General features: G+C 45.5%; 1 protein-coding gene across 1 annotated transcript in view; it reads left to right on the forward strand.

The window, feature by feature from the left end:
* Positions 1–15,851, forward strand: part of LOC124804640 (heat shock protein 75 kDa, mitochondrial) — a 352,899-nt gene that overhangs the window by 227,871 nt on the left and 109,177 nt on the right. Inside the window, exon 5 of the mRNA XM_047264860.1 lies at positions 6,305–6,376. Coding sequence (XP_047120816.1) covers positions 6,305–6,376 — 72 coding nt within the window. The remainder of the gene's footprint in view (positions 1–6,304; positions 6,377–15,851) is intronic.

A 15,851-nucleotide genomic window follows, 5' to 3' on the forward strand; every position in this document is an offset into this window, starting at 1 on the left:
GCCTGATCCCCAAACCTTCTTTGATACCTGTAAATGAACTGTTGTTTTCACGAGGTGTCGAAGAGTTTGTTGAAGAATGGCTACGTGACCTATTGTGGTAGCGACTCCTGTCGTTGCTAGAGTTGCGACGGGATAACAGTTCGCTGATTTGTTTTGTTAACAGTCGACCTTGGCTGCAAGAGAATCGTAGTTCGGTCATGTAACCAATGGCGTCTTGTACCTTTTCACCCAGGCCTCCGACTGCGTCTAAAGGCATCTCGGTCTGCGAAGCTGTAATAGCTTTGACTTGCGGGGGTTGGCGGCTAGTCCACTAGATACGTAGCAGGTTGTCTGGTACGATCCAGGTGTCGACTTTGGTTCTCGAATGCCTCAGGTACTGCGATGCTTTTCTGTCGCAGATGTCTTCCTGTGTCAAAAATTGGTGTACGCATTCTTCTTATCAGGCAGAGATTTTGCAAATAAGTTCCGCCTTAAGTTACCCGTGGAAGTTGGTCTCAGGTGGCGACATTATCACGTCCTCGACGTCTCCAGCGAAATAGTGATCGAGGTGGCTGACCACCTTGGCAAACTTGGTGGAATCTGTAGATATTCTAGTCTAATGAAAGTTTACCCCAACTTGCTCAAACCGTAGTAAGAGGTTGTGTGGCTAGAAAGACGGCAGCCACACTGCGTGTGGATACTGAAGGTATTGCCGCAGCCGATGCGCCTGTCATTTTTCGAACTTGGTTTTATAGAAGTCCTTGCCTTTTTTTGTGCTGCTTACGCATGTTGGTTATGTCGAGCATTTTATGTGCTGTTTACGCATGCCGATTATATCGGGGTCACCAGTTTCGGAAAGGCTCGGTATGGGCCGCCTGAACAACTTCATTTTTCGTGTCATAATATTCAGCTAGACTGGCACTTGAAATATAATTCTTGCACACCATGGAAAAATCTTAATTTAGCACATCTCAGAAGGAGACTATTTTGTTAGGAAAGGTAGCTTAAGAGAAGCTTTCCATTGAGTAGATACAACTCTTTAGAACAATAATGTGGAACTATATACGCTATTGTCACCGAAGAAAGTTGTGCTGTAGTCAAACAATAAACGTATATTGTTGATGCTGAAACACAGCGCCTCTGGCAGCTGGTGCGTAAAAAATTTGACAGCCGCTATAAAAACGAAGACTCAGCACAAATACAGCAGACGGCAATCTCGATCGCTACATGTGTTCAACTTTGAGAATTATGTTGTTTCTTTTCATTTACTTTACGGATATCGGACTTTTTTCGACGTTTTTCAACTATGGAGAAGTTTCTTTAAGATTTAGAAGTTTCTTCCGCTTATTTTACTTCTCTGCAACACGAAGCCAGCTGTGATTTAGTGGTGTTCGCAAGCATTCCTCGTGATAATTTAGACTGACCCACAACTGTGTTAATTTGATCAAAGTTTAGTGTGTACGACATAGAGAGTTCAAAACTGATCTCCAGTCAACAACGTTTATACAGTCGGTCGTTAACGAGACAGATACGAGGAGATGGTTAGTCCAAGCGATGTGGAGTGTTTTCGTGGTTACTTGGTCTTTCGTCCTCGGTGTTTCCTACCCTTTTTTAGGTGCTCTCCCCCACTGCTGATTTACGCCAGCCGTTCACCAGCAGCGAAACTGTTGTCACCGTCAGTCAGGCAGTGTTCTCGCCGACAGCCTTCGTGTTCATATAGTTTCATAGGCCTAAGGCACTTGAATTCTATACAGTGGGAGTAATTGAAATAATGACAACAACGAAAGGGAAGCCTTTCATTCCCAAGGATGATCATCGCTACCGTGTGCACGGAAAATATGATGAGTATACGATCTGGTTGTGTGTGAATTCCGAACGGAGTAAGTGCCGAGGCCGACTAAAAATTGTTGTTGCAGAATCATAGTTGAAGAGCAACATTATTGCCAACGTGACTATGCAGAGGTGCTGATTAAGAAACGAATTCGTAACTGCTAGAAAATACTCCCCAAGAAAAAGATGCTGCCAATTTTCCAAATTTTTAAAGAGATATTTCACGATTTGAAAGATAAAGGTTTAGATTTCGTCGCAAATATTTCAAACTATGGGAACTACAAGACTGAATTGTGTAAAGCAAACCGGGAAGTTATTGCGACGTCCCAGAACCTTGGCATTGGTTTGCAGATTCAACTGAGGGAAGACGTATTGAAATTAACTGCAGGTAACAGTTTCTTGAGAACTGTCTTCTGGTCTGTTCCTGACAGAAGAATCCTAGTGTTCGACTGGGAAGAAACTGAGAAAATTCCGTGTCAAAATGGAACCGTTCTTACGGACAGGTCATTTGAAATTGTTCGAAACAAATCAAACAACTGTACACCATACACGCTGACATCGGTAGCACAGGAGAAGAGGCGAAGGTATTTCCTGTTTTATTTGCTTTTTACCTGACGAAAGTCAACATACATACGACAGATCTTTTTCTGCATTGAAAAACACGATGCCTGGGTGGTCACCAAAAACTATAGTGCTTGGCACTTAAATGGCTAGAATTAAAGTTGTGAAAGCAGTGTTCCCCGAAACGCCCCTTTGCGATAGCAACTTTCACTTCATCCAGTGTTTGGGAAAGAAAATACAAGAACTGGGGATAAGGTTCAAATGGTTCAAATGGCTCTGAGCACTATGGGACTCAACATCTTAGGTCATAAGTCCCCTAGAACTTAGAACTACTTAAACCTAACTAAACTAAGGACATCACACACACCCATGCCCGAGGCAGGATTCGAACCTGCGACCGTAGCAGTCCCGCGGTTCCGGACTGCAGCGCCAGAACCGCTAGACCACCGCGGCCGGCTGGGGATAAGGGAGGAATGCATGGATCGAGAAAAAAAACATTGTTTTGCAGCTTGTGTGCCTACGGTGACACGTCCTCCAGCAAACAGTTTTGATGAAGCGTGGGTGGTAGAGGAAATGCCCAGTGGACAAAAGGTCAATCAATGGATAGAAGATCCTAGTATACCAATTGAAATGTGCAATGTTTTTAGCTAGCGACACAGGATCACGAATATCTTCGAAGGTTCACATAGGAAACTAAAATGTATACTTCTTGATAAATAAACAGAAGGAAAAAGCGTTAAATGCTATATTTGAAATTAAATAAGATTCTCGTCTCCCTCTTCAAAAAAGAAGAAAATAAATAAGATTCGTGTCTCCGTCTTCAAAAAAAGAAGGAAAAGATACATAGGTGTTGACCAAAGGTTAAAAGACGTTAGAAGAGTATTTAGCGTCTCTGGGGTTTAAGATTACGTTTAAAATATCTGGCTTTCATACAAAAAAAATGCTTGAGAATTTAAAATTTATAAAATAATAAGTTTAATCATTTGCTGCAGTAATGTAGAAAGAAAAAGTTGAAATAAACCATAATAACTACAACGCAGTTGGGCAAAACTCCCCCCCCCCCCTTTCCCTACTCTGTTGCAGCGTTCTCTGTCCGGCCAAAATATTTGTAGGCGGAAACACAACGTAGACCTCACGGGTCGCAAAGCTCACGACACCGTTTACGTGATTGGCCGTGGCCTCCGCCTTGAGCACTGGCTTGTTCTGAAGTACGGAGGGAGCGAGGGAATGAGTGTGACTGCTCTCCTTGGACATTAGGACAAAAGAAGACACTATCCATTTAAGGTTGATCAGCTATTTTCGGAACCACATGTGAATGTCTTAATCGCTTCTGTTTACTGCATTTGTAGGTCTGCAGTGAATATATCGTTAATGAATAGCGTTTCTCTTTTCGGGAGCAGGCAGATTTTGTTTCAAGTGTAAAGACATGGAAAATGTATTTAGAAATGTTGGTTAGTCCGGTGACCAGGGTCATTTAGGATGTGGTTTTATTAAATCGCGTTTACTGTTCAACTGAACTGCTTCTGCTTCAAGAAAGAGACGATAAACGCGTTGAAGAATCTCCTGTGGGTCAGTCAGTTTCTAAACAGTGGCTAGTTACGTAATTTGGATTTTCCGCAACATAATTTTGTCTGCCAGGAAGTGGCATCGAATATCAACAGATATTTCCAAGAGCAGACGTCCCTACATAGGTTCTAATGCAGCGGTAGTGTATTTCTCTTAATTCTGGAAGTGCTAATACTGTATGATGCCAGTGTCGTAAAAGATCCCACTGTAATCTAATAGAGGTCTCGACAGCGATCATTACGTTTTGCGCATTGTGACGGGATGTGCGCCCCTACAAAGAATGGGCCAACGAACCGAGAAAGTTTGTTTCTTGTTCTAGTCTGGGAACCAGGTATCTGCACGCAGGTTGCGAGTCGTACATTAGTCCCAACATCGTGCGGTCGAGGTAACTGATATCGTTTGGTCTAACAGCAGAATACGATTCTGTACACCTTAGCGAATAGTCATCGGCACTTGTGATTTGAGAGGTCGTATTGCTGGGCTTTTTGTGTACCAGCCATCCATCAAGATATACGACAGCTCGATTTTGTCTACTGGAGGTAATCTGGAGAGATGCATTTTGGTTAACCCACATTCCAGTCGTGTTTTTAATAATTATTTCAACGCATTTGCTGATACAGGGGCTTACCAAAGTTGACCTATGGGATTCGACACGACGAGACTAAAAAAAATGGCTCTGAGCACGATGGGACTTAACATCTGAGGTCATCAGTCCCCTAGAACTTAGAACTACTTAAACCTAACTAAACTAAGGACATCACACACATCCATGCCCGAGGCAGGATTCGAACCTGCGACCGTAGCATTCGCGCGGCTCCAGACTGAAGCGCCTAGAACCGCTCGGCCACCAGCGGCCGGCCATGACGAGACTCTTCTCTGCTTCACTATAAGTACGATTATTTTCCCTTGTTGTACAGAGACATTCTGCAGGGTACATTCTTTGAAAACGATGTAATGCCTGTGAAGGCAAATGTTGTCGGTGCCAGGGGTGGTGTTACGGGTTTGCTTGATTGGCAGTTGAAGTTCTTTTCATTGAATGGTATGCAGAAAAGTGCTGCTTAACTGTGAGATCAAATAAAATTGTTTATGACAGGCAAATGATTGAGCGACTGGACTGCGAAGTCTTCTCTTCAGCCAGTGACTGCATCTCTAGTGATGTGGGCAAATTTTTTGTTTGTAAACCAATTCACGTTCCACCATATCCACCGTTTTAGCTTTGCGGTTGTGTCTTGGCGGCTTTTTGGGCAGAGCCGTTTTCGTCCAATCAGATCAAATATTGCTCTCTTTGGGTCGATTGTGATTTTTGTTTGTCGAAAAGCATAACTATAATTGTTGCAACGTACCCACGTGCAGCGAAGACTTGCGGTCTACTTTATTTAGAGTCAGTCTTATTCCCTTCACTTATTCTCTTATAATAGGACATCATGGCAAGTTCATTTCGCTGAAATTTGTGACCCTGATTGAGATTAGGGAGTTACAGATTTGACCTTCGCCACTAACTCAAATTGGTACCACTTGCTCCGTAGCCGTCACTGTTTCTGACTTTCTACACCGATTTCAAACTATCGGATTTAAAGCTGCTAAACACCTCTATACGCTGATGCTCTGTCGTTCACTGTAGTAGATAATAGAGTGCGAACCAATGAACGCTCGTGTAATATAGAAACATTCTCGGAGCCACTCACAAGCGGTCAGTAAATGTCCTTTTCAGCCATCCTCCGGCTATTGTATACCTACATGTCCTTCGACAACGGTTATTGTTTGCGAGGACCGTATTTCTTCTTAAATTAAATATGTTTGACCACCAAAGTCGTCAAGCGAAAGAAATACCGTGATAATGGATTGAAGACTGGGTTTAAGTGCCAAATGCAGTGGCTAAAGGCACTGACACGCAGTCAGACTCACATTGAAATCAGAAGACACTGTTCCCACTTAAATGTGTTTGGTTGCTGAATTATGCACACAAAGATGGATCCAACAGTTCGGAACTGTATCATGCGATACACATGTGTACTTATTTTTATTCTGACGATCGATTTCGGTCACGGTCTGACGATCCTTGAGCCACGAAAGATGTATTTAACTGTGCATTCCACAATTACAATAATTAAACAATACGTTGAAATGCCCTATTTTCTTATTAATTGTAACTAATACTGTACTCCTATCTTCCAGTGTAAACAATACGTCTTTTATGGGCCTAGGATGGTCAGACTGTGAAGTGGTACATTTGTTATTACGCGACACAGTTCCTATAGCCTACAAAAAATATAGATGTGACAGCTGAGAAGCTGTTAACTGCGCCAGATTACCAGAACACAGCGCGATGTGTACGCCAAAGCAATGAATATTTTGTTTTTTGTTGCAGGACACCGGCATTGGCATGACGAAGGAAGAGTTAGTGTCCAACCTCGGAACGATCGCGCGATCCGGATCCAAGGTGAGTTCAGCGGCTCCCCTTAAAGGCATGGGATTACTGCTACAGCATATTGTGTCGGTATGAGAAAATGAGATCAGAATATGCAAAACAAAAAAGAGGTCAACGCTCCAAAAGATCACACAATACGAACTGTAGCGCTACAGATGGTGTAGAACTTGCACCAGAAGATCATATGACCCTCCACCACTGACGTAAGTTGTAAGACTGAAGTGACGTGTCGTGTGTATGTGATAGCTTAGTGTATGAAATCTCCAGAATACGGTGGGTTGACATGGAGGTGTGACATAATGACAAAAAGGAGCTACGCTGATTAGACGTACCCCTGAACACATTTAAATGAAATTGCCCGATTTGTTAGTGTAGCCTATCAACGCGAACTTTCCAACGTACCTCCAAGGAAAAGATATCCAACGCGGCGTGAGAACATCGGTCTTAAAAGATCCTAACCGACAGACGTCAGATTCTAGTACCTCGTACTGACAATAACAGTGGGTTTTAAAACCGACAAAAATCGCTGCTCTCAGTGAATGCTGCTTCAATTCGACCAGTTTCCTGCCGAACGTCGCGAAGGAAAATGCTTGCAATAACACTGAGAGTAGACCACATCGCCAAACACCGTTGTTCACAGCTGCGCATTTAGCTGCATCTCTTCAGTGTGCCATATAACACAGAAACTGGATGATAGCAGTCTCGAGGCGGTAATGTTGCCGATGAGCCGCGATTTTTCCTCTTCCCAAATGATGATAGGTGTCGAATGCACCGATAACACATTGAGGCAGTACGAGGGCTATGCCGAAAGTTTTTAGCAGCCCGTAAACCGTAAGGCGGAGGACAATGGGGTTGTTTTCATTCGAAAGAGGGATGTTTTTCGACCTTGGGACGTGCGCGCGCAGCCCCTAGCTAGCGGTGATCCCCCCACAGTGCGGTAAGAAAGCACAGGCAGTGCTGAGTCAGAGACGGCGCAGGATGGAGTTGTCGCGCCGCGACTTTCGCGCCATGGCTTTTTACGATTATAAAAAGGGTTTAAGTGGCGAAGAATGCCATTCTTCTTTGCTGCGTGTTTTTGGTGAAGCTTCCCCTTCTAGGGCCACAGTTGGAAATTGGTTTCTAGAGTTTTCGAGGAGTCGGCAGCCAATTGAAGATGAACCTCGTCCCGGTCGGCCAACAACAGCTGTGACTCCTGAAAACATTGATGCTGTGAGGAAAATGATCAAAGAAGATCCATATCTTACATTTTGCGACATTGAAGGGACCGTAAATATTGGATCAACAGCAGCACAGACCATCGTTCATAGTCACTTAGGCCTTACTAAGAGGTGTGCCCGTTGGGTGCCACATTCCCTGACAGAAAGCCAAAAGGAGGCGAGAGTGGACTAGTGTCGTATCATGTTCGAAAAATTCAACGGAGAGAACTCTCAAGACACCTACAATATCGTCACAGGTGATAAAACGTGGGTCTACCATTATGACCCCGAAACGAAGAGACAGTCTTCTGTGTGGTGCTTTCCAGGGGAGGAATCACCCACAAAAGTTCGACGAAGTCGGAGCTCTGGAAAAAAGGTGGTGGCAACTTTTTTCACAAAGATCGGGCATCTCACCTATGTGACCTTGGACACACGTCGTACAGTCAATGTTGAATGGTACGTGAACGATTGTCTTCCAAAAGTCATCGCCACATGGAAGTCACAGCATCCAAAGTCCAAGAGTGGGCACCTTCTGCTGCATCACGACAATGCATCTGCGCACAGGACTGCCAGAACGATGGACTTTCTGGAGAAGGAAAGAGTACGAGCGTAACCCCATCCCCCCTATTCACCTGACCTGGCCCCCTGTGACTTCTTTCTGTTCCCTAAGACTAAGGAAAAAATTCTAGGGCAACGGTTTTCACCAGATGAAGAGGCCATTGCAGCGTACGAGAGTGCACTGAGTGACATCCCAAAAGAAGCTTGGACTGGCACATTTTCTAAGTGGTTTCAGAGAATGGAAAAATGTATACATACTAATGGAGAGTATTTTGAAAAGTTGTAAACTTTTTTTTGCAAATAAATTTTTTTTCACACATTCTGCTAAAAACTTTCGGCATAGCCCTCGTATACGGACGCTGTATTTCACGCCTGAGATTGTTCAGTGATGTATTGCGGTTGTTTTTGGTACCATGTTTTGGGCTCATTCAGGTTACAGTGAACATCAACCAGGATCTTTATTTCAACATTCTCTATGACCAAGTGTTGACTTTTCTTCTATATTGTCTTGATATGTAGCCTACATTGTGGAAATTCTCGTCTTCCAAGATGGCAACATCCGTTTGGATAGGGCTACAGGTATACGTCCGTGGTTTGACGAAAATGGGGGGAAATGTAGCCTGTCAATTCGGCACCTCTAAGGGATGTACTCTTCAGTAAGCAGGCTTAGCTGGATAGCACATATCTAAAGAAATTGAGGACTCTCATCCTCAACGAATTTATGGCAGAGGCAGTCTTACACGGTATTAGCGTGATGTGCCCGGAGTGACTAATGTGTTGTAGGATGTGGATTTGCAGCTCGTATAGAAGTGGAAAAGGGCGCAAGATCAGGATGCGTAAAAGTCCTAAAAGTCCCACTGGTTGAACGCAGATCACGATTACTTTGATTTATGCATTTAACACCAACAAACAAAAGACGTAATCGAAGTTGTTTCTCACCACCCTCCATACCGTTGACAATCGAGATATGTAGCTGTTTTCCCTTCCATTTGTCACAGGCACAAATATTTCGAACAAGTGTTGCGTACGGTACAATTCTTGTTTGTGCCACTCGAAGCACAGCAAAATATTTCAGGATCATTCAATCAACTCAATATTGAAGAAGATACACTATGTGATCAAAACTACCCAGACACCTGGCTGAAATGACTTACAAGTTCGTGGCGCACTCCATCGGCAATGCTGGAATTCAGTATGGTGTTGGCCCACCCTTAGCCTTGATAACAGCTTCTACACTCGCAGGCATACGTTGTCAGGTGCTAGAAGGTTTCTTGGGGAATGGCAGCCCATTCCTCACGGAGTGCTGCACTGAGGAGAGCTATCGACGTCCGTCGGTGAGGTCTGGCACGAAGTCGGCGTTCCAAAACATCCCAAAAGTGTTGTATAGAATTCAGGTCAGGACTCTGTGCAGGCCAGTCCATTACAGGAATGTTATTGTCCGGGTAACCACTCCGCCACAGGCCGTGCATTATGAGCAAGTGCTCGATCGTGTTGGAAGATGGAGACTGCATCTCCGAATTGCTCTTCAGCAGTGGGAAGCAAGATGATGATTAAAACATCGGTGTAGGCCTGTGCTGTGATAAGTGCCACGCAAAGCAACAAGGGGTGCAAGCCCCTCCATTAAAACTACGACCACACCATAACACCACCGCCTCCGAATTTTACTGTTGGTACTACACATGCTGGCAGATGACGTTCACCGGACATTCGCCATACCTACACCCTACCATCGGATCGCCACAGTGTGTACCGTGATTCGTCACTCCACACAACGTTTTTCCATTGTTAAATTGTCCAATGTTCACGCTCCTTACACTAAGCGAGGCGTCGTTTGGCATTTACCGGCGTGATGTGTGACATATGAGCAGTTGTTCGACCATGAAAACCAAGTTTTCTCACCTCCCTCATAACTGTCATAGTACTTGTTGTGGATCCAGATGCAAACTTTCTGGCAGAAGGTGTGCAACAGACCGAGACTCGAACTCGGGACCTTTGCCTTTCGCGGGAAAGTGCTCTCCCATATGAGCTACGCAAGCACGACTCACGACCCGTCCCCACAGCGTTAATTCTGCCAGTACCTCGTTTCCTACCTTCCAAACTTCACAAACGTTCTTCTGCGAACCTTGCAGAACTAGCTGTGGGTAAGCCACGTCTGGACAATATCCCTTCTTCCGGGAGTGCTAGTTCTGCAAGGTTCGCAGAAGAGCTTCTGTGAAATTTGGAAAGTAGGAGACGAGGTACTGGCAGACTTGAAGCTGTGGGGTGGGTCATGGGTCGTGCTTGGGTAACTCAGTCGGTAGAGCACTTGCCCGCGAAGGGTAAAGGTCCCGAGTTCGAGTCTCGGTCCGGCGCACAATTTTAATCTGCCAGGAAGTTCCATATCAGCGCACACTCCGCTGCAGAGTGAAAATCTCATTCTGGATTCTGATGCAGTTTGTAATTCCTGTGTGATGGTCTTGATAGATGTCTGCCTATTACACATTACGACCCTCTTCAATTGTCGGCGGTCTCTGTAAGTCAACAGACGAGGTTGGCCTGTACGCTTTTGTGCTGTCCCTTCACGTTTCCACTTCACTATCACATTGGAAACAGTGGACTTAGGGATGTTTAGGAGCGTGGAAATCTAACGTACAGACGTATGGTACAAGTGATGCCCATTACCTTACCACGTTCGAAGTCCGTGAGTTCCGCGGAGCGCCCCATTGTTCTCTCTCACTATGTCTAATGACTACTGAGGTCCTTGATATGGAGTACCTGGTAGTAGTTGGCAGCACAATGCACCTAAAATGAAAAACATATGTTTTTGGGCGTGTCCGGATACTTTGGTCACTGTCATTGTGTATTTTAAGGCCGATAGTACACACACCGTCGACCAGTAACTAAAATCTCCCAATACCGAGCAACTCGCAAATTTACGCGAACAGGCGTGTTAGTTTCGTTGCTGCGCTTGTAGGTTTTTCTTTTTTTATAGTGGGAGTAGAGGGTCAATGGCTAAACGGTAAAAGAACATACTAGAGATTGAAGGGCCTCGTTCGATCCCCGTTCAGCCCTGTGATTTTCGTCTGTCAGTTTTCAGTTCTGTCACGTTTGAAGTGTTCTCCGTACATACATCTTCCCATAGAATATGGGGCGACAGCAGTTACTATATCCCTAGTACCTAAAAATTAGCCAGTGCTTGTTAATGTGAAATGTGCCGAGCAGTACCACGGTTCTTAATCTTCAATAAACAGGGACATGACGCTACACAAATGATTAGCATTACAGACCTATACATGCACTATGACTGTGGAAATTCACCAAGGAGTAGCTGCACATGTGTTGCAGTCATAGACGCTAGACGTCGTGGCATGGAATCAAAAAGCGCCTGAATACACTGCTGGGGAAAATTCTGCCACGCGGTTTGTAGGAGCGTCCACAGAGCGTCAAGAGTGGCTGCAGGAGGACCTGAACGAGCAAGTTGCCGGCCGACCGTATCCCCAGACATGTCCGATTGGCGATATGTCAGGTGAACGGGTAGGCCAGGAGAGAGCAGTGGTAACCGTCATTAGTCGAAGACGGCTTGCACTTTCCTCGCCACTTGCAGCCAGGCCTTGTCCTGTTGAAACACGGCATGTAGAACTTCCTGCAGGAGGGGCAGTGCCTCGGGCTGTAAAACATTTTTGATGTCGCGGTAGTTACTCAGATTGCCCTCAAGACGTAGGAGGCGAGATTGCGTGTTACAGACAATGACTCCCAATGCCATCACACTTGGCGTTTGTCTGCTATGACGCTCAGCAATATAGTCTGCCCGATTGCGTTCACCACGACATCGAACGCTTACATGGCGGTAACTGTAGGACAAGTTGAAGCGGGACTCAGCCCACCAGTGTCGCAGTTCACATGCCATTTGCAGTCTGCAGCGTTGGTGATGGGTTGGCCGATGGAAGCCGACGCAATGGCATGCATGCCACCAGTCCAGGCCACGGAACACTGCGTCGAACCGTCGACGCAGACATGTCCGACACCCGTTGCAGTGCTCCAGCGTCGCACCAACACTGCGAACGAAGCTGTACCGTCCGTTACGGCCAAGTGGACAAGATGGCGCTGTGGTCATATTGTGTCCCCCAGTACCCTTTCGGAGCTGTGTACGGCCCTCTTCTTTCCACTGGTCCCATACACGCCTCAGTGTTGAAGCAACGTACCCTGTACTAGCCGCAGTATCACGGAACGACAGATCGCGTACCGGAGACCAATCATTCTGTCCCATCCGAACGCTCTCACACGCCGATATTCGACCCTGTGACGTCGGCGGGTCATAGTGGCACTTGGTTACAAATTTCCACTTCGTATGACGGCTCCGCATCGACTGAGCGTTGCGTAACACTGACCTGCCCGGTCACACAAAAGTGGGCCTACGTGCGCGCCACCACTGTGCCATTTAAATCACTTATTATGATTGTGCTGTTCTACATACCGTCTTATCGTGGCGTGTTGCAGACCATTGCTTCTGAGTGGTTCAAATGGCTCGGAGCACTATGGGACTTAACATATATGGCCATCAGTCCCCTACAACTTAGAACTACTTAAACCTAACTAACCTAAGGACATCACACAACACCCAGTCATCACGAGGCAGAGAAAATCCCTGACCCCGCCGGGAATCGAACCCGGGAACCCGGGCGCGGGAAGCAAGAACGCTACCGCACGACCACGAGCTGCGGACGCTTCTGAGTGGTACACTTTTTACAAATAGTAGTGTAATGTTGACCTGCGTTGTTACAGCGTTGCGATTGCAACGCTCTTTACCTGTGGTCCTCTAGAAAGAAGTCTTCTCGCTTCTTGCACATAATATTAATTGAGTTCGTCGTATACCTCTCGGTAGCTCATTCATAAAGTGCTCTAGACCACGGATCTCAAGATCGCGTATTCGACACCATGCCGGTATTAGGATTTTTTCGTGTCACTTATCAAGTCTTTCGTTATGACGGTATTTGTTAATGTGAAAACCACTGTTGCTCACGACTACAACTATTAAGATGAGAACGAACTGTCTTAAACGACCTTTTGGTCAGTGGCTACTGAGGAAAAATACCCGAAGACGTCTTTCTTGGGATCCTTAAGTTCATAAGATTGGACCTTCAGTATCAGTTTACCAGCTGAGCGTAGAAGAGATTGCACAAGACGAAAATACACTCGTCAGTACCACGGTAGATTCTGTCGTTTGCCCCAGGAGGATGCGGAATGGATACTTATAACAGGCAAAATGTTAATAACTTTATTACAACATAGATAATAAGAATTAGTTAACTTTGTACAATTGATTTCCATAGGAACTGTATAATTATTTACAAGTGGCTCAGAACGTTATCGTATCACTTGATACAGACTCAGTACAAGTTTCTCACCCAGAGTACATTTGACGTTACGTTTCACGTAGGGTTCTCCCTAAAGCATTGATCGCACTGCTGGCCTACTAGGAGCCCATGATCGCGGACTGAGGCTGAGCGGTCCTGTGCTCGGCTGTAAGTGGAGGAGCGGTTTCGGTGGCCTACCGAAACGTTTCTGGAAGTGGTTACGCCGGTGTATTCGTCGATGCGGCTTGCAGCGACTATGTCCTCCTGTGGTTGCGTTACGAAATACCTACCTTGTTTCGGCACCTCGCTCTACGGGTGACACCAAAGAAGGCATAAGTAGAGCAATGAGTGGACGTTTATCCAGAACACAAAGAACACCAAAATGATGTCTTACTCAAAGTAATCCGCGTAGAAGACGATGTACAATTTCACAGCAGCGGAGATTCCAGGCTTTTAGGTGGCAACTGCTAACAACCGTCCTGAATACGGACTGCCAACTTATCTAAGAAACAGCCTTAGCAGCTATGAAGTGTTGCCTTCAACCTCAGATGACAACGTTCTCAAAGTTACATTTGAAGTGGGGAACTCGACGATAGTCAATTTATACAAACCACCAGGATGCAATTAGCCTTCTCCACCTGAGACGCCGTGCTAAACCCACTGGACAGGACTTGAACATACAACTTTATGTATTTGACCAAACATTACAAGAGCCAATAAAATTAAAAAAAAAAACAAAAAAAACACAGCATTAATTTTTGGAACTTAATAACCGGTTGAATACGCCATACAATCTCATGCCTTAAGGGAAAGACCACTTTAATTTAAAATCGGCTCAAAGCCAATAACTTAAAGCTCAAACCAAAATCAGAAATTTAAAAGGCAGAAGGCCTTATCTTAAATCAGTTCTTTTAATTAGGCTGAAGGCTCAAACGATCTCCCACCTTAAGAGCAAAACAACTTTAATTCAAAATCGGCCCATCACTTAAGACTCAACAAAATTAAATTTTTGAAAAGGCCAAAGGCCTTACTTAAAACAGTTCTTTAAATTAGGCTGAAGGCTCAATCAATCTTACACTTTAAGGGCAAAACGATCTTAATTTAAAAATCGTCTAGAAGCCATACAAACAACAAGAACAAATAAGAAAAGGCATTACACCCAACGGCGCTCAGAAGTTTCCGCGGGTCGGCCTGGAATTCAAACACTAACGCTCACTTAGGTGAGACAGGCAGTCGACTCAACCATTCTCGATCCGACGACAACCCAACCGACAGACGGTCAACGGACCCACCGACAAGATAACTTCCGCTCCACCCGACCAGCTCACAACAGAGGGTTCAGTGGAACAACGTAGAGAGTATTGGCGCCCACAACCAATTATACATTGAGCTGTCAAACTACACACCGTACTGGACAGCGACAACACGATGAGGAAAATACACTGCCTGAATTTACGCCAACGGCCAAGGCAGGTAACCGGAACGTTAACGGTCACGAGGCAGGAGATTCCGCTGGTGCACTTCAATTCAAATAACCAAGTACAGTTAAACTCCACCGGAGGGTGGCCAAAATTTGACAACTTGAAAATTCACGTTGTTGCTCGCTGGAATGTCCCAACAACCGTCAACGAAATCCAAACGACACCATGTGAACAGTCGAGACTTGCTGGTAGATGAAGTCAAAACTCAACTTTCGTGTCCAGGATCAGTGAACCACGGACGTCGTAGCAATGGGAACAGCACCACACACTCCGACCGCGCGTAGACGACGCAATCTGCGCCGGCCAAACTACGCGCCGCGGAGATTCCTCGCTGCTCCACGCCAACCGACCAACTGCCCGCACACAGCACAGCCGGAAACCGTAAGCGCCAGGCCAAAGATAGTACAAGGTGCGAATATCGATACACACCGCTGCTGCCACTCGCGGAGAGAGAGCATAACAGCATAATCGCGATAACCGCGGGAGACTAAACACAGAATAGCAACCAAGGTTTAATAAAACGCATAACATGAGCCATCCACGGCTCACCACCTCTGCTCACGACACAACAGGAAAGTATCGTCGCTGCTGGCTTCAAAAGCCACTGTATACTCTGGGGATGTAAGGAATTTTACGAAAATGGATGAGATGGATAAAACTCACCTTCAAAAACGACAACAGATTGATTAGCGAACTGGAAAACGCAGCAAAACTATGCATACCAAGGGGTTACCACAGAGAATACGTTCCAGGCAGGAACTAAGACAGCGAAAGGCTTCTCAAGGAATTTGAAGACACTGGTGACCCTTCAACTACGTTCGACCTTTTACAATCACCAAATGTGAGCAATCAGATGGAAGGAAACAGTAGCCTCCTTGGGCCGTACTCACTCCATGAAGAAGGCCTGGTTCTTAAGGAG

Source organism: Schistocerca piceifrons, chromosome 7 (genome assembly GCF_021461385.2).
Source record: "Schistocerca piceifrons isolate TAMUIC-IGC-003096 chromosome 7, iqSchPice1.1, whole genome shotgun sequence".
Taxonomy (NCBI): domain Eukaryota; kingdom Metazoa; phylum Arthropoda; class Insecta; order Orthoptera; family Acrididae; genus Schistocerca; species Schistocerca piceifrons.